A 19493-nucleotide genomic window follows, 5' to 3' on the forward strand; every position below is an offset into this window, starting at 1 on the left:
CTTCCCACCAGACCCCCTCCCAGGAACAGTCCCCCCGCCCAACCTTCCCAGAACATGGATACCCTGATGACAGAGCAGCCACCAATCCCCTGTCCAGGACAGAAAGGCTGCAGGTTCTGTAGGAGGGTGGAAACCTGATTTCAGCAATTCTGGGTGGACCCCCGTGAGACCTGACAGGAACCCCCTGGGGTGGCAGGAGTGCCCCAGCCCCCTTCTCCAGGCAGCCTCACCCTAATTGTCACTGTTGGTATTTTATATTATCCTTTTTTTCAATAGAAAAAAATGCAGCCTGGTTTCCCTGTACTATTCTTAAAACGTGAGCACATGGTGTTTCAAATATTAACTCTCGGCCTACTTCTGTGGGCCACCCCACCTTCCACCCCTCACCATGAGGAAGACACCCTCTTGCCCTGCAGTGACATGCAGGCCTGTGACCCCTGGGGGAGAGAGGGACTGACCAGGGGAGGCTGAGAAAACCCACCTGTGAGTCTTACCTCTCCTCTTGGTGAGATGCTGGCACAGCCAGCAATTCCTAAAGGGCCCAAAAAGAAGGGTCCCCTGGACTCAGGAGGGGGCCCTCAGCCTGACCCCACTGGGCCAGGTTTGGGGGGATGGAGAGTGATACCCACCCCAGACCCTGGGTCCAGGCAGAGACCCCGCACTGAGCAGGCAGCAGCAGGAATGGATGGCGGCCTGGAGGACCACACCCAGCCAGGAACTCAGGATGAAATAAAATGCATGAAACAAAGCAAAACAAAACATTGGAATCCTCTGGCTTCATTGTGGCTCCATCGTCCTTCCTCCTGTGCTGCTGGGCTAGCAGGCACCCTGTTAACAAAACCCTCCAGGGTGGGTAACATCGAATGGACCGTTTCATCTAACAGGACAGAACACTTTTTAGAATTCTCGTACGTATCTAGATTCCAGTTTCCCTAAGACATGAAACCTGGACTCTGGACTCTATTTCCTGCAGCTTTTCCCCGCCTCCCGTTTTTTTATTCACTGAAGCTTTGCTGTTTATTTACTCCAGATTCCTCTGGCACATGATCACAGGCGCAAAGGAATCGAGGCCTGCCATGAACCTTATATCCAGCCGCTTCCAGTATCCAGCCTGCTGCTCAGCCTGTGAGGGACCCTCACGCCCACATAATCACACACATGCCGCAGAAAGCTCACAATCTAGTAAAGACATACTTGAAAAAGTAACAGAAGAAATGCTACTTTCTTAACATGACAAAGTGACTGCCAAAAAGAACAGGTGATTAGTTTGGCCACTGACGATTCTGGGCCCGACACCAGAAAAGACAGAACAATCCTCTGGACCTCTCCAAGTGACCCCCAAGGGAGGAGGGACCCCGCGGATGAGGGCAAAGGAGCCGGCCCCAGAAAGGGTGGACAGGAAGAAGAGGGGTCCTCCCCGATACCAGCCACCACTCACACTGGGCCCCACACTCAGGTCGGAGCCCCTCCCAGCACCAGACCTACCCCCGATCTTCTCAGACTCCGAGGAGCAGGCCAGGGATTTGGCCGTGAGCATGTAGTCCAGAGCAGGCCCCAGGGATGCATGCGGAAGGCAGGAAGGAACAGGAAGAACGGAGACCCAACCGTGTGATGCGGGTAAGTGAGGAGCGAGCCACAATGACCAAAAAGTCATTTAAAAAATTTCTTAAAACGCCCGGAGGTTGGGGTTGGTGCATGTTTCAGACAATCACAGCACACTTTTCCAGGATTCGTCTTTATGAGGGCCAGTAGCTTTCAACTCCGAACACTGACCACGAAACCCAGTCCAAAGGGAAATGGCCATCCCTCCTGAGCTGGGCGGTGCTACCACCGGTTAACACAGCGGCACAGGTCACGCTTCGGGGTGGGGTGCCGTGAGGGGTGTGCCTGCCTAGGGCACCCTCGGAAACCTGTAGTGGAACGACACCGTGCATGCACGTTGTACCCATGACACCCGCCTTCAGATCATTCTAGAACACACTCTAAGGGGCTGCGCGGCCTGAGATTAAGGAGTTCTGTCACTCACTGTTTGCAAGAATTTTTACAAATTTCCTTATAAATCTAAACATACATTTCAAGCTACATTATGACTGTTTGGCAGTTTAAAATGTGTTCTGTGTGACACAAACGTTGACTTAAGAATGATGTAGAAGAAACAAATGTTCCACTGGGAAGGCGACGCACATAGTACCCCAGTACCAGCGTGTCAGAAGTCACACATAAACAGTCCCATCTAAGCAGATTGAATCAATCCCCATGAGCATGGAATGTGAGAGCAAAGACACTTTGAATTCTGATTTTCTCTCACTCTGCCTAGAACCTCAACTGGGTTCTGAATTCATGGAACCAATGGATGAAATAATTTTTCACCTCCTTACTTAGAAAATTTGACAATGTGAAAGCGTAGAAGGTAACCTTCCCCTTGAGAGGAAAGCACACACTCAAACACAAACTATCTGGTTTCCAAAGTTTATTAAAAATCAAATAGAAAAACTTTACATAAAAATATGTCAATTTTAGCTTCCACATTTGTTGTCCACACATACATAAAATCGAAACATGATATCCTTTTGCTGAATCTGTAGCGCATGCCACAGTGGCAGCTAGGCCAATTCATCGGTTCACCACGACAGGGATGGAGCATGGCGTCTGTTATGACTCGAGCTTTAAAATGGGCACCCACGGGACACTGGCCGGGTCCCCACAGTGGCGTCCTTAATGTAGGGTGACAGTCAATATTGCTAACGTGTGAAGATTAGTACAGCCTACCTATCAGTTTTTATAAATATTTATCAATAGGTTCACAATTTAAATATCTTTAAATATTTTTGATAACTTTCGATCATTAAGAACTGCGGACAAAACGTGCTACTCTCTTCTGGAATGCCTCCTAGAGAACCTGCTGTTGCAACTGGCAGCTCTCAACAATAATGTGGGCCAGTCCTGCTTCAGACGTTTTAAAGCTTGTCCTTCTAGGTGTCCATCACTTCAGAGACCGCCCGAGACCCAGTCTGCACATCACCCTGTGTCATGGCAACAAGTTTCTCGTCAACATTCTCCACTAGCGGTCTTCAAAGAGCAGCCTAACTGTAGTGTTCAACAGGGCCTGAACCCCCTTTAAAGAAGGGGCATCAGGTGACCTACGAGATGCCGCTAACTCCAGGACAACTGTGGTGCTCCGAAAACTCAGGGTTAGGCAGGATAGACATATTCTTGTTCAAAAAAGGTAACAAAGACAGTGGTTGTCATGGCAGAATACACTTGCATAGTATACTGGTATGCTTGTCAGGGCGGGCGCCAGCCGCTCCTGGGGCCCCCCGCCCCATCCTGGGCTGTGTTCCCCCCAATGCACTGAGCAGCGGGAGGGCTTCCATGTATGTGCTCTTAACAGAACGGATACATACGGCTACAGATTCCTCAACGGAATCAACCTAACTCCTTTCTCCACATTCCTAAAACTGGGCACCATTGTCCGCAATGATATTCTCCAGACCCATCGCTACAGGCTATGTTACTAAAACTGAAGCATTTAGAAGTTCACATTTTTTAAAGATTTTATAATGTGACAATCTCTTCTCCCTTACAAAGTTATACTTCTGGCACTTTAAATGCTGGATTTGTTGTCTAGTTTAAAAGAACGGAAAACCAAATCATTAAAATTCTGTGGTCAGAGCAAGACAACAGACAGGCTGGACGGCAGAGCCAGCGGGCAGCTGGTCAGAGGGCTTGGGAGCCGAACCCCTTTGGAAAACCTGGGGGGGAGGGGCCACTGGGATCCTTCACCCCGACTGAGAGGTCTCCGGTCTGACCAAAAGGATAAACATAAAAATAAACCCAAGCCCCTCACCCGGTGTTTGCAACGGTGCTCATCCGACAACCAGCCCATACGATGAACCCAACTTAGAAAATGCAACTCGGGAAAGGACCTAAGCTTATTTAAAAAAAATCCCTCCTCCCTTAAATATAACTTATGTGAAAATATGAAATTAAATAAAAAATATCTAAGTTATTGCACAAATCATAAATTTTCAATATTTACATAAAAAACAGTTCTGAAGTTTGGAACAGTGTGAGGGCAGTAAAACAATGGCGTCCTACCCGCTGAGGAAGAACCAAGGACGAGCTTGATCTCGGTGGCTTCAAACGGAAAATGAAAACACCCAACCGCAAAGGAACAGACACGGCCACTGAGAAACAAATGCCAAGGCCGACTTCACTCCCAGCAGCTCCACGTCCAGACCTGCTTCTGGAAAGACCCTGGCACGGCGGAAAACAGCGTCCACGCTGACTAAGGCTGCACAGATGAGCACAAGGAGCTGTTCTTTAGGATGGACGTGACCACCACACAAGGGACATGCAGAGTGCTCAGCGGCGGGCGGCCGCAGGCCCGACTGGTGTGCTGGGCGCGGGTCTCAGCTCCCGGCCGGGCACCCGGCAGCTCCGTGCAAGGGTGGGTGGGGGCCCGAGGCGCCGCCAGCAGCTATTATCTGCTGAGACTCACAGGCAGGCTGTCCCGCGTGTGCGTGTGCTTTTTCCTCCTCCAGCCAGTGCGGTTATACTGGTGGTGCCCCCGGTTCCCCACGGGGGGCCGCACGCCTCCACTGCTCACAGAGCTGTAGCTGCCGCCTTGGCTGTGGCTATGAGAGCCCTTCATGGACAGCTTCATGCCACTGTGCTGCTGAAGAGACAGAGAGAGACAGTGACTGGAGGGAGGCCTGGGGACCAGGCGCCACGGCCACGGGGACCCGTCCCAGCACCCGCTAGCTCGGTCCCGGGCAGTGAGCAAATCGAAAGGCTCTATCTGAGAGAAAGCGGAACTCTCCGATGTCACAGAGAGAAACCACTATTCCCAGTCAGTGAGTCACCAAGGTAAGAGGTGTGGACGTGTAGCAAACCACACATTCACATCCAAATGTACCTAGAACCTCACTTCTAAACGGTTCTATTTGCCTGCAGGAACAAGAGGGTCCCCTCACATTCTTCCTCCCAAGCCCCCAGGACTCTGGGAACACATGCGTGAGTGCCACAGGCCAGCGCTGTATCACAGGTGACACGGGGCAGGCGGTCAGAGCACCATGTGAAGCAGACTGGGAGGCCACGCGACCACGTCCTGAAAGGTTTCAGAACAAAACCAGCAGGAGGTTGAGGAGGAAGCCCAACTGCAGTTAAAGAAGGCTGCTCCTCCTCCTGCAAAGTGCCCCTTTCATCCGGACATTTCTACCAGGCCAGCAAGGCGCACCTGTGATACAATGAAAACTCCACTGTGACAGGATGGATAAATCCAGGAAGGAATGTTCTATTACTTAACTCTTAATAAAAAAGTAATCAGACCTTAATGACACAGGTCCAAAGAGCCCAGAGTCAAGGGTCAAAAGTTTGCTGGTAAAATATGGTTACCGAGCAGCAGAGGAGCTCACAGGAGCGATGGAGACGGACATGGTGAGTGCTGCCCACAGCCCCCACCAGGGCCCAGGGGACCCCGGCCCCAGCCTCAGACACTGCAGCTTCACCCGTCTCAGCTCTTTTAAACATCCGGGCATTGCACGAGCACAGGAACTGAACAAGGGCTGTTTTCCTACCTGACAGTTTCTAACGTGTAGGATCTGGACTTAGTTTAGCCACAGGGAAGTGGAGAAACGCATCCGCAGAGACCCCAGGACCCAGAAAGCAAATGACCTGTGGGGCGGCCCCACCAGCCCACCTGGCCCTCTGCTCGGCCCCTGGGAAAGGGGAGGGGAGGGAGTGACACTGTGGGAATGACAACATGACAACACTGTGTGGGGTCAGGACAATATTTGTTCTTGATCCTACAGTTTGCTTTTTGAAAACCTAAGTTTTTAGCACATACTTGTAAATTAATTTAACAGATAAATGGGAACACAAAATACTCTTCACTTTCAAACTTCAGTTTTGTGCTAACAAGTCCACAGAAAAATGAAGAGAAATGTTTGTGGAGAGGAACTATATTAAATTTTAAAATAATTTCTTAACACTTTTCAAGTTTTGCTTGTTACAAGAGAAAGCAAATGTGAAGCTGAATGATCAGAAAACAAATTCCCTTCACAAAGCCTCTGTGGCGTCTGTCTTTCGTGGAGGAAGCGCTAAGCACCGCCTGTCATGAAGCTGCGTCGGGGGCGCCAGGGCCAGAGCGCGGACGTACCTTATGATACAGGTGGGGGCTGGGGAGCGGGTGAGGCGACGCGGCCGGGACGGCCGGGGAAGACATGTGGTGCACGGCCTTCAGTGCCGGAGCGCCTTCGACACCAGCTTGTCTGCAGGGGCCAGGGGCCACCCCCAGGGCCGGCGGAGGGACAGTGAGCCTGGTCTAGGGCACAAGCAGAGACAGCATAAGGCAGCGATCCCACAGGCCCCCACCCCAGTTCTAGCACTGAGCCCCAAGAAGGCTGCCGTTTGCCAACAGGCTCTTCAGTGTCGCGTGGGTGAGACTATAACCCAACAGGACACTTGTGAATCGGAAGTGTTTATACTCAGAAACAGCAATCACAATGGGAAGTGTGCCCAGTAACCCAAGTCATTGAGTTTCAACATTCATTAAGACCAAACAACAACTTAGAACACTGCACTCGTCAGAGTAACAGCTGGCCCTCGGATCCCTGGGAAGCACCCCGCACGCAGCCCCCACCCCACAGAGGTCGGCGCCCCGAGGCCGCCCTGGGACGTAACGGCCTGCGACGGACAGATGGTGCCGGGGGAAGGCCCCTGCCCGTGCCTCTGCGGTCGGGGCTGCTTCCATTTCTGCACCACGTTCTGCCACAGGCAGGGTGCGGCACAAACGCCTCTCCTCAGACCTTCAAGAGCGGCACTGCTCACATCTTGCAGTCCAAGACCTCTGGGGAGTGTCTATGTCACTTTATGCTCAAATTATAACCACATTGTGGAGACTGGCTTTGTTTTAAAGTAAATTAATATAAGGGGTTTTAATACATAATTCAATTGATGTATAAATATAAAATTCAGTATTTTTGATACTCTTTTAGTTTTCTAACTTTGTCTACATTGAAAAACGAAATGGAAGACATATTCCAATAGAAAAGCCTTCTATACACTGCGTAATGAATACTGTGAAAAACTCAGCGTTTACACCTGAATGTTTTAAGAGTGTAAACACTGAGATTCTGAGAGGAAACAGGGCAAGTGTCCGTTTGTGCCAAGGGACAGCATGAGTCCCTCTCTCCGACATGACCTCAGGACAGCGGGTGTCAATGTAATCTGCAGAAAGGCAGCCACCTCGGACTCTGTCAGAGCGGTGTCGGGGCCGAGACCGAGTCCCCTCACTTCAAACACTGTGCTTGGCAGGCCTCTTTGTAGAGTGACAAGAATACATTCCATCCAATCCACAAAAGATGAGGATTTCCTACCATAAATGTACCTTCCACTGATTTGTAAAGTTGTTTTGCTAAATCACAAGTGTCAGCCACTCCTACAGCGAGCGCAGTCCCAGCTCAGACACATTTCCCGGGCTGCGAGGAAGGGCACCAGCAGCCACGCACCTGAGTGTTACTTGTCACGACCAACGTCCTCGTAGTGGACTGAGCTTTGCCACTCGGCATGGGCAAGGCGGCGGGCAGGCTGGCCAGCAGAGGGGTTGGTGCTTGCAGACTGAACTGGTACACGCCGGGCGCCGTGCAGGGCGGTGTGTCGGAATCCTGTGAGCAGAAAGAGCAGGGGGGCTGCACCCAAGTCACCAGGGTGATGCCTGCAGCACACTCACCCCCGGCCGCGCCAACCCGTCCCTCCCCGCGGTTCCCGACCAGCCGCCCAAAGCTGCCCGCGTTGCCCAACTGAAGAAGAATCCAAAGGACGGGCATGAGGGACACCTCGTCTTCAATGTGTTACCTCCAAGTAACTGTTCAAAGGACTACGCGAGGGAGACTGCTGTCATTCTACTGTCAGTGGCACTACTGCCCACGAGGGGCCACCTGGGCCACTGGGAGGGGGGCTTCCCAACTGTCCCCGGAGGCTCACAGCAGAGTGAGGACCACTTGGTGCAGACCTGGGGTGCCTCAGACACTCATAGAGAGTGACAGAAACTGGGAGGTAGTCTCGACGCCCTGCCACACATTCGCCACAAACACAGACCACCCAGCAGACACACTCACAATGTCACTGCCGGAAAGCGAAGACACGGAAGAGGCAGACGAGCCTGAGGACAGAAGCTGGGGGCTGGGCAGGGACAAGGTCAGGCGCTGACTGTAGGGCGGCTCTGGGTCTCGAAGCGGGGGCTGCTCCTCGTCACGCGTGCTAATTCGCTCTTTTATCTTAATTCTATTGTCTGTGGAGAGAAAAATAGTCTGGGTTAGGCACTTCCTAGGAGGGCATATATGTGGGGTCTGGGGGGGGGACAGCCACTGGCCACAGGTGTGACTGAGCCTTAAAAATGTCGCTAATGAGACTGACAAACTGAACTTCTAATTTTTTAAATTATATTTGTTTCAGTTATTGGAAAACATGTAAATATATTTGGAACAAGTTGCATAGGTAAATAGTTTTCAACTGTCTCAACATTTTAGGAAATTTATGAAATACAGATCAAGTTATTTCTGGTGAACACTTAGCACCCTAACTGTGATGTGCTGTAAGTATAGACACACACTGCAGTTCAAAGATGTGGTACCAAAGAAGGCTGCAAAATATCTCGATGACTTTATATGGATTACATCTGGAAATGTGAGTATTTTGAACACTAAGTTGACTAAATCATAATATTATTAAAATTAATCTCACTGTTTCTCTTCACATTTTTAATGTAGTTGCTATAATAGAAAACTTAAAAGTCCATGTGTGGCATGCGTTATATTCCTACTGGACAGCACTGGCCTAAATCTTATAGTTTTAAATTAAACTCTTATTTAAAAAGTGAGGCAGTTTTCTTAGTTTGGACATGAAGAGACAGGGCTTCTCGCACACGAGTGGTCAGTAGGGTGATCCGCTGAATTACTGTCTCACCAAGGTCCGGTGCCGTGTGGACCCTGCTGCCCCATTTCTCCTTGATCCACCTCCGGTAGTCAATCACTTCCTGAGTTACTTTGACGATTCTTCCCAAAGTACTACAAAAGGACAGCATGGGAAATCAAGAGAGCATAAGAGAATCGTGACGCCCACGCACCCTTCCCAGTAGCTACAGCATACAACGCATCGCTCTGCTAATTGAAATACAGGGAAAAGCTAAAACAGCTTTACAAAATACATATGACTTCTGACATTTGAGCTCAAATGCACTTCGAAATCACAGCACAGAAAAGTGGTTTCACTTGGCAGCAGTCCTGGCACCTATGCCGATCTACAACAGACCCGGTGAATCTGCCACCTGAACAGGGACCCACCTTCCCCACCAACAGTGATCACGCAGGCCTGACACCCCACTTCCCAGGGCGCGGTGAGAAAGAAGACACACGAACTCCCACCACGGGGCCTAAAGCGCTGTGTGAAAACTCCGTGTGGACAGAGGCCGCTAAACCCACGGCCAGCTGTCACCACCAGTGCCAGGCCTCAGAATCCACTTACTTCATAAGCTGCCCAACAAACAGAGCCAACTACCACTTGTGACAATGACACTCTCCTTCCTTCCACTGCCTCCCTCTGCCCCCCAATCCCACCACCTCCACCACAACAGCATAATCTAGGGTCAAAAATAAGTATTTCTCGCTACCAATAAAAGTGTACGCTGGAGAATCAGGGCCGACTGTGAGCGAGAATGAGAGGAGGGGTGAGACCAGCGGACTCAGACACACGTTCACGCAGAGCGGACTGAACCACCTGAAGAAAATCACCACCTTCCCAAGTCTGAAGAGCCAGAAATCACCTCCCCAAAACAAAACACTGGAAAAAAAGTTAACTCCTCAAATATGAAATTTTCACTCTTACCCTTGGATGAGCCACAACGGCCATCCTGAATTCCTGAAAGCTCTTCCTGTACCAATATTTTCAAGTTTTACTAAAACCCAATGGTACATCCATTAATAAACTTCATGGAAGCAAATGACAGAGGCAAGGGGTGCCAGCTCTGCAGAGGCTAATGAGGGTGCAACGCCCCCAGGGCTGGGAGCCCAGCAGAGGCGACATGTGGCTGTTACCTTTCCGAATCTCTGTTGGGGTAGGACCTCGCAAGTGGCGACACGGCATGGCTGAGGACGATGTAGGCGTAGTCGAAGACCTGCTTCACCTGCATGGCCCCATAGGAGCTCCGGCCAACGTCATTTCCTGCAACAGGAAGACAGCTGGGAGCCTCTGCAAAGCACGCAGGCCGGTGCCCAGGTGTGTCTGACCTTCTTGTGTCAGCTATTCTGCAGCAGGCCCTCACCACCCAAACACTTCCAGAGCCTGCCAGCAAAAGCCTACCAGGCACTTGCAAACACACCGTAGCTAATCGCTGTGGGTATCTCACAGCGTTCATGGGCTGAGGCCCAATCTCATCATCAGATCATGGTCTGTACCTCCATGAATAGACATGTCATTCATGGAGACGCAGTGACAGTTCATGAGTGTCACACAGGAGCCAAGCAGTCACCTGCATCAGACTGCTGTCTCGCTGACCGAGAGCCCACTGCAGTGGGCCGTTAACCCAAGCTCATCACAGATGGGTCAGCACCAATGGGACCTGCACAGAGCAAATCCTCGAGGATAGAATGTTCCAGGCCTGCACTCCGGGGGTGGAGAACATGACAGGTAGCAAATCACATGAAGCCACCACTGACTGAGGTCACCGAGTAAACCACAGTCAAGGAGCCTGTTTGGAAATTCAGTTTACACGAAACTTGTTCTTCACAAGTCAGGTAATAAGTACTTTTTAGGCGATGTATTCTAAGTATTGGAATTTTATCATTTCCAGATTTAATAATATAACCCAGTGATAATGTGGGTTTTTGTTTGTCAAGTACACTTCAGCAAACACTGAAAACAAGGGAAATGTCTCCAATTTCACTGATCAACACAGACAAACAGCTGATGAAAACCTGTCGCATGTGCTGCCGGGAAACCCACTGCTAAAAAGGCACAGCACAAACCATGTCATCTACTAACAATGACACAAAACTCAGCATGTTTTCTCTCAAAAGATTTTTAAGAAGTAAATTTCATACTCCAGAAACTACAAAACAAAAATTATTAAACTTGAGGATATTAAAAAATATATATTGGAACTGAACAATAAAAAACCCCAAACCCAGATGCAAATGACAGACTTGGGGGGGGTGGGTACAACACAGAAAGGCCTCCCTAACAGACACAGGCTCTCACCTCATCTGTAAGGGACACATGGACGAAGCACATGAACTCACATGGAAAGACACGCAAAGGGCAGTGTGCCTGGAGCTGCCACCTCCACCACCTTTTCTGTCACCTGTCCGTCACTGACTTTCTCAGCAACGTAAGACCAGTGTCTCACCTAACAGATGCTCCATAAACATGTGTCGAATTGATAAATAACGATGTGTTCAACCTCACTATCATTAAAGAAATGTAAATTAAATGAAAATTGATACTGCATGGTTTTATCAGATTGGCAACGACTTAAAAGACTGTCACCAAAGGTTGGGGACACGAGCACCCTTAAATATGCTAAAAGGAATCAACTGGACAACTGGAGACCTGCCTTGGGTGGCAATCCGATGGGGTCTCGGATATACTGTTAGGTGAAAAACCAGGCTGCAGATCTGTTTGCACGATCTGGTGCCATTTAACTAATAGGGCTGCAGTAAGAAATGATAACGACCAAGTGGGAAAAAATGGGAGAAAAAACACACCAAAATGGGAGTGGACTATGGCATACTTCGTTTTCCTATGTTACACACTTATGGGAATTAAATGGCTGATGATGAATATATAATACTTTTATAATCAGAAAAAAATCCATTTTTCTTAATTCTCGCCTTCTAGTTTTCTGATTACAGAATGTAACAAAATTGCGACTTTACAGTAAGTAATGAGAAGCACTCACAAAGGATCCTAAAACGTCGCTGTGAACGGCTGGACAGTAGGAATCCCCCCAGCTAATGAGCCGCCCCCGGCCACAGGGCCTTAGGCCGCCCACCCCCCACCCCGCCCCGCCCGTGGGCCAGGGGCACCACGTATCGCTGGGGGTGCAGAGCCAGGGGCCTTACCAGGCAGCAGGGGGTCCTCAATGCACAGCATTGATGGTCTGTACCCGCTGGTCATGGCTTTCATGATCTCTTCTTTGGCAATATAGGCACCTCCTTCTTTTATTCTAATACCAGTTTTCAAGTAATTAAAATTTCTTCCATAGAGTTCAAAAAATTCTACAAGAAGCATCCCAAGGTTTTCATCAGCTCTCCGGGCATCAATTCTTGGATGCAACTGTAAAAGCAACAAACCGACAGCTTGTACCGATTCCAGACACTTCTAAAGAAGGCTGCACGCGGTGAGGCCTGCCGTCCAGTGGCCTCAAGGCACCGCCCTGAGTGACGCTGTCACAGAGCAGCCCAAGGAGGCACTAATAGCCTCGAGAGCCTTTCTCAATAAAGAGCAAAAGAAATGAAACCTTCTAATGTGCACGTTTTTACTACCGTTTATTTCTTTGAAAATGGTCATCTATACAGCAGCTTCCTACCAGCACAGGCATCTGATTAACCACAAGTTGCCAAGTACTGATAACAAGTGGGCACATCCTGCGTGGTGTGGAGTCATCTGGACAGTGGGTGCCTTTTCCAGATTCTGATCTTAACTCCATTATTCCACAACACGACCGACAGAGGGCAGTATGAGACTGAACAGTCACAGAAACCCACAATGTGACAGGGTTCATTTTAACTGCATATAGCTAATTAGTACGTTATCATAATATTTGGAGCAAACTTACATCCTGCTTGTCAGACAGATTAGCAAGAGCCTCAGTTCAGCGCCACAATTTCTTTTTTGCAGCTAATGGGGCTTCTTCTGAACCCAGGCCACTGTCTCCTGACATGCTCCTTACTCACTGATTTAAGAGACTCACAGATCTGAGCTATACAGACCTGCGCTGCCCATTAGAAAAGTCACGAGCCACATGTGACTCTCTATACTTAAATACATTAAGATGCATTAATGAAAAGTTCCATTTGTCACTCCTGCTGCCACACTGCAAGTGCTCAGCAAACAGCTGTGGCCCGTGGCTATCTCGCTGGACTGTGCAGACAGAACACTGCCAGCTGCACAGTCGCACTGTACAGCACTGAGCTGGAAAGCGACGGTCACGTCCACACAAGTCCTGACACAAGTGCAACTTACAACAGAGCTCCACGAGGAAAGCCTCTGAGTGCTTTTCGGGCTCAGAACTTCAGCATGTTGCAAAGGCAGAAACACAACATTCTTGTTTTGGCCTTATTGCCTTCCTTAGCCCCTGCCTTCTAGTCAAAATGAAGCACCTGAGAGCTACCCAGGACCAGGCCAGGCCTTCTGACCTCAACGAGCCATGAAAAGAACTCACATGCTACACCAGTCCAAGCTCTGAGGCAGGAGGCAAGGCACTCGGGGATGGGGAGAGGACAAAGGTGACCCCACCCACGCTAGCAAAGCCTTTGGTGGGGTCACAGGAACCTGCAAGGATCCCATGGGGCAATTCGACAGGAGGCACTTAGCCCAGTGCAAGAAGAGTAAGTACGGTCATTGTTACAAGGCTATAGAAATAGTTCAAATCAGGAATACATGACGAAGCAAGCTTAGAAGAGAAGGCTGTGTTTAGCTGAAAAGCATGTCCAAAAACTAGAGGAGAATGGCTATCAGGGCAGCCTCGTGGAGGAGAGAGTGGAACAAGGCAATGAGATGAAAACTGGAAGAAAATGCATGGAATTCCATCTTCACTATTCTTAGAGCATCTCTTGGCAAACACAGGCCACGGGAGTGAAAGGAAGTAACGGCCCTGCAACCAGCAAGTGCACTGTCAGCTTCTTCTGATAACGAGAAAACGACCACATTCTGTTCATTCTGGACGTTAAACCCTCACCAGGCACAATCACAAACACAGAATTAGCAACGAACATGGAGGAAGCACTGTGCAGCTGAAATACACAGGCCAGATTGTGCGAAGAGCAGAGTCCTTCGTTCAAGAAAATATAAATGAGATGTTTCAATTAACTTAGAGACCATTTTATGTTTAAAAAGTATGAATCTAGTTTATCAAAACTTCACAGCATTTAACACAGGTAGGTTCTCACGGTACTCAACAAAAGAAGGGCAATATATAACTCAAGACATAATATGAAGTTTCATCTATCTGAAAAGAAAAGTTCTTTTCAATGTTTTTTACCATACATGGTACCAAACTGTTTTGCTGAAACAGATTTTTCCGTATAAATCAGTCAAGCACCAAGAAAAATCGCTTTTTATTGTCTATCAAAGTCTGAAAGTTTTGTAAACCTGAAGGCACTTCCTTGAGTTGAGATCAACAGACTGACTGTCAGAAGCACCTAAGGCTCCCCTTCCTCCAACAGTTAAATCAGCTGCAAAATAAGCTATAAAGGACCAATAGGAAAGAAGTATTAATCAAAACAGGATTTTACTATGAATATGAGAAGTCAATGTCTACCAAACCAAAACAGTAGTAAAGGGAGGGCAAGGCCAGCTGGGTCCATGAAGCAACTGGTCAGAACAAGGAAGAGTCTACCGCTCTCAAGAAAGCACACTCACCTGCAGAAAGCTAATGGCCATTAAAATTAGGCTGTACGAGCTAATTCCACCAGTAAAAACTTCATTCAGGTCCCTCTGCAGGAGGAACTGTTTCAATACTAAAATCAAGTAAGGCAGCAATGAATATTTCTGTAAATTCCAAAAGAGAAACATGTTTGGTTAGTTCACACACCTTCTGAGACTTCTCACAGCAAATTTCACACTGTAGCGGAAGCTTCCTCCATCCTCCTGGCCCTCGACAGCTCTAGACCAACTGCCCTCAATGCAGAGGGGTCTGAGAGTGACTCACAGGGGGGGGCTCCTTGAGACCCCACTAGGGAGACACTGCCCAGGTTACGACTGAGCAGGGTGAGGTGGGGAGCCCTGTGTCTAGGGCAGAGGAACTGGGGTGAATGAGTGTGTTCTTTCAAATCCTCTCCACGGCTTGCTGTGTGTGGGGTGCAGGGGGAGCGGCAGTGAGTGACAGAAGGTCCTGGAACCAATGCATGCACTTCTGACACTCAGAGGAAGCGAGTGGTGGGGGGACAACAGTTGGATGAGCAGCCAGTCCCCCAGGGGAGAGCAGGGTGAAAGCACAGGGAAATGCAGAGGCCAGAGAAGAGGTGGGGCCAGCAGAAACTTGTTTCATGTCTGCTGGGGGAGCAATGAGCCTGTAGACAAGAGATGACACAGAGGAAAGGGAGATGGAAGGAGGCAGGACCCGGACCACAGATGCTCGGGGCCTCTATCAAGGATCCCACCACTTCCACTGGAACGGGAGGGTAAGACTATCTGTTTCACTGGTCAGAGACCAAAATAGGTCCTCTCAGTAAACAGTCTGCTCTACCATCCTAAGGCAGGAGACCACGTGAGTACATGTGGAGCGCATCACGACGGATTCGCCTTCCAGGGGCCCTGGACTAGCTTGTAAGTCACACAGAGCTGCAGGGATGATGGCTTTGTGACAACTAGAAAGAACATTTGACAAAGCTCTCTAAAATAATGCTCAACTTTATGAAATGCTCAGCCAAGGAAAGTAAATCCAAAAAACAGCTAAGTCATTTCAAAGCGTCTCTAGAACGAACACTGTAGGGTAATTCAACTCTACAGTTTCTACTCCCGAAGACACCCATCAGTCTCAAGGGGTAACACTAGCGGAGAAACGACAGCGGCAGACAGCAGCGGGAGCCGACTCGCCGCTGACGTGCGGGGGCAGCACCTTCATGTAATTCTTGATGAACTCCGCTGCTCGGACCCCCGTCTCCATGTTGAAGCTGATGTCGACTTTAACCTCCGTCTCCTGGTCTGTGAGCTTGATTATTGGAACCTGCAAAGAGTCAATTTGAAGAATTGTGCCTCAACACGTAACCTTCTCCATGGTCAGGCATCAGAATGTTTCCAAAGTTGTACACAGGGGCTGTTTAAAAACTTCTCACAAAAGGGGCTTAGAGATCATGAACCCGAGATTTGACAGATGAGAAGAAAAGGGGCTTTGCCAGTGTCCACCGCCTTAGTCCCTGGAACCCAAGACTAGCCCCGCACCCCCCACACCCCCGGCCGCCAACACCTCTGTGCAGCCCCCCTGGCCTGACTCAGCACCTCCCCAGCCACTAGCTGCCGCTGCCAAGGGGCCTGAGGGAGGGAGAGGGGGAGCAGGCCAGACTCCGCGGGCGGCTGTGTCCCAGTGCCACCAGTGCCTGGGCCTGGGGAGCAACTCATGGTCCCCAAATGCTGTTTGCTGGACTTTCTGAACACATGCAGAGTAACTTCAAAGCCATTTTCAAATCAGAGTTTATGCTGATATTGTTTCTCCAAACAATTCTACTTTTGGCTTCATTCTTTAAGGCAAGCTAAAAAAAAAAATTCCCTAAAACTCAAGAGAGTAAAAGGCTCTTTTGGAAATACTCTCATCAACGGAAATTATCACCAACGGCACCCAAACCTCGCCTCATATCATAAAAGCTGCCCAAGCAACCATTCAGGTCACCAGCCCCAAAACTGTATTCTTCTAGAAGGCAATGTTTTGTTTACTTCAGCTTCTAAGGAATAAAAAGAATGTTCCCTTCACAACAATCGGGATCTAATTAAAGGTTTAAAACATCTAGAAGTCAGTACAGGAAAAGCACGTTTCAGTGCACAACCTGATCTAAACTGCTCACCTGGGGCCCGCTGCCAAGGACACGTGTGACAGGCCTGTGGCAGCGCAGGGGAGCTAGTAACTGGCCTCACCCACCAGGCAAGTGACTTCCAGCTCCTGCACTGTTTCTAACCCTGGCAGGAATGCTTCAATCAGTCTCGCCTTCCAGCTTCTCCCCATGATAAGAGGCTTTTGCATAAATGTGTATTTTTTGAACAATGAAGGGACAGGTAGGTTTTTCTTTCTGAAGTGTAACTTGGCAAATGGTAATCTTTTTCTCTGTAATAAAAGCCTTGGTTTTCATCACTCAGTTACATTCTCCAGCAAGGACAGTGCCTGGACGTGTCTCGTTTCTGATACCAACACCCTTTCCTTACACACCTAACACAAGGAGACACAGTCATGTACTCCAGGGCCGAGAACAGCTGGAGGCTCTCAAACCTGCAGTTCCGACTGTCACTAAACACGATCTCAACTGTAACCTAGCTATAAAACAACTCGGAACAGCAGCGCGTTTCTACCGGAAACAGTGAAGTCTTCGCAAACACACCCACCCCACGCCTGCTGCCCACACAGGGTCTGAGGGCAGCCTGCGGCCGTGGGAAGTCCCTCACTCACCGTAGCTTTGTCCAGGACCTTGATGGAGCCCGGCTCAGCCACGTTGTGCTTCCGCAGGGCCTGCTCCAGCAGCTGGAGAGGAGGGCGCTCCCATTTTCCAAAGACCACGAGGTCAATGTCACTGGACAAAAGAAAAGCAGCCATGAACCACTGCTCGCCTCGCTGTACATACGGTAACCCAGGCATCTGGGTAGACCCATGGCACGGCGCATCCATCTAGCTCCTTCAGGGCTGGACAGCACCCGGTGAAGCAGACCCCCCTCAGGGAGAGCAGACGCAGCTGACAAGGATTCGCGACAAACGGAAAGTAAAACAGCTGCGGCCACTCTAGCATCACTAGCACTTAAGGGACTGAATGAAGGCCTGACTCTGAGGTTTCCGGGCCCCTCCCTCTGTGCCGTCTGCACTGGACCAACCCCTCTTACTGACCCGGGACTCCTGGACATGAACCTGTTCAGTTCCCCACTGGCCTCGTCTATACCTGCTCAAAACCGAGGACTTTTCAGAGCCCAGTTCAAACCCTCCAACAACTTTCAAACCTCCAAATCCCGAGGTTATGGCCTCTTTAATCTCCAAATGCTAACAGCGGCTTAACAGAAAATAAAGTTTTAATGAAATGATGCACATAAAATTGATTTGGATATTAAGAGAGTCCTTGATGAGTAAACACTGGAGAATTTTAGAATGCAAACTTGTTTGGCATTTTTCTATCAAATAAAAATCCTAACAAAATAGTGTTTAGAATTTTGCTTGAATCTTCATTAAAACATAAGATCAATTTTTCAAACACATATCTAAAAGTATCACAGAATATTTTTTATTGCATTTTCTTCCCCTGGCCCTTTCACCCATCTTCATGTTTCTATTATCCAGCCTTTTTGTACTCCAGACTCAAGTGCAAGAGGAAAAACACAAAGCAATCAATTACCATAACAGTAAATTACATTTCATTTCCTGCAATTTCCCCTCTGTGTTCCAGTCTTCCCTTTAGCTTATACTTCTAGCCTCAGATTTGAGTACAAGGATGATACTGTGTTTTAGCCCTTAACACAGATACAGACACCGCCCACCCCACCCCCTGCTACGTAAACGTAACACTAACCCTGGCACTCACCTAGTTGGAAGATAGAGACCGGTACTAAAGCTGCCAAATATCTGGACCTAAAAGAAAGAAGGATTGTCTTAGAATAGGTGACAAGTCTAGCGGTCCTCCTTCCATCACTACTCACTGAAAGAAAGGCCTGCTTTCTCTCACTCCCACTCCGAGATAAAATTAAAACTGCTCTGCAGTTGAGGGGATACCAAAAAGACTCCAACAAAATCTTGAAGTTAAAGACCTGCCCCAAGATTAAGAAGCACAGATTGCCAGTTACAAGAAGTCACGGGGCGTAAAGTACAGCACAGGGAACACAGTCAATAACATGGGAATAACTATGTAGGCACCAGGTGGGCGCTAGACTGACTGGGGCTCATTCTAAGTTACAGAAATGCCTAATCACTACGCTGAAACTAATGTAATATCGTGTCAAGTGTAATTTTAAAAAATGTTTAATTTATATGTATATAGACAGATCTGTTTTCAGAAGGAATTTTTAAAAACTCAACATTAAGAGATGAAACAATTACTGGCTTCGCCCCCACATGCTCAAAACCAAGGACTTTTCAGGGCCCAGTTCAAACCCTCCACAACTTTCAAACCCACAGCTGAGGCACAGAGCTGGGGTTGTCTCCGGCACTAAGGTTTACAACCAAGGATGTGTAGGTGACTTCATGAAAGGCGGGGACTCAGCTTGTTGCCTGGCCCCCGGGGAGCAGCTCATCTCCACCACTGGGGGTCACCCATCACGGCCATCGGTCCCGGGTAGGGGAGGCTGACCGGCCAGGACCTGAGCCTGCGGGCAGGTGGGCAGAACTTGGTCAGAACTTGGTCAGAGGACACCAAGCACCAGAAATGCCTGTGGCCCTCACCTCAAAGGGACACTAGTTCAACCCCTGTAAAAGTGGTCCGTAAGGAAACACTTTCAAGTTTCACCAAAGAATGAATCTATGCTACAATGAGTGGTAGAGGAAAGGGTCAAGTTTCTAGGCTTAAGGTGAATTTAAAACAAGAAAAGTCATC

The 19493-nt window shown here is 48.9% G+C and overlaps 1 protein-coding gene across 4 annotated transcripts in view; it reads right to left on the bottom strand.

Moving 5' to 3' along the window:
- Positions 1-2455: 2455 nt before the first annotated feature.
- Positions 2456-19493, bottom strand: part of TENT4A (terminal nucleotidyltransferase 4A) — a 38818-nt gene continuing 21780 nt past the window's right edge. Inside the window, exons 3-13 of one of the 4 annotated variants that reach the window (XM_074329104.1) lie at positions 18489-18535; positions 17375-17495; positions 15839-15946; positions 14641-14769; positions 12120-12333; positions 10095-10221; positions 8968-9068; positions 8121-8293; positions 7512-7691; positions 6161-6325; positions 2456-4675 (exon numbers count right to left, since the gene is read on the bottom strand). In XM_074329104.1, the coding sequence (XP_074185205.1) occupies positions 4484-4675; positions 6161-6325; positions 7512-7691; positions 8121-8293; positions 8968-9068; positions 10095-10221; positions 12120-12333; positions 14641-14769; positions 15839-15946; positions 17375-17495; positions 18489-18535 (1557 nt within the window). In that variant the 3' untranslated portion in view covers positions 2456-4483. Of the gene's footprint in view, positions 4679-6160; positions 6326-7511; positions 7692-8120; positions 8294-8967; positions 9069-10094; positions 10222-12119; positions 12334-14640; positions 14770-15838; positions 15947-17374; positions 17496-18488; positions 18536-19493 lie in introns of all 4 variants that reach the window. The other 3 variants (XM_074329102.1, XM_074329106.1, XM_074329105.1) reach the window with 3 other exon arrangements.

This window comes from Rhinolophus sinicus, linkage group LG03 (genome assembly GCF_036562045.2).
Source record: "Rhinolophus sinicus isolate RSC01 linkage group LG03, ASM3656204v1, whole genome shotgun sequence".
Classification (NCBI taxonomy): domain Eukaryota; kingdom Metazoa; phylum Chordata; class Mammalia; order Chiroptera; family Rhinolophidae; genus Rhinolophus; species Rhinolophus sinicus.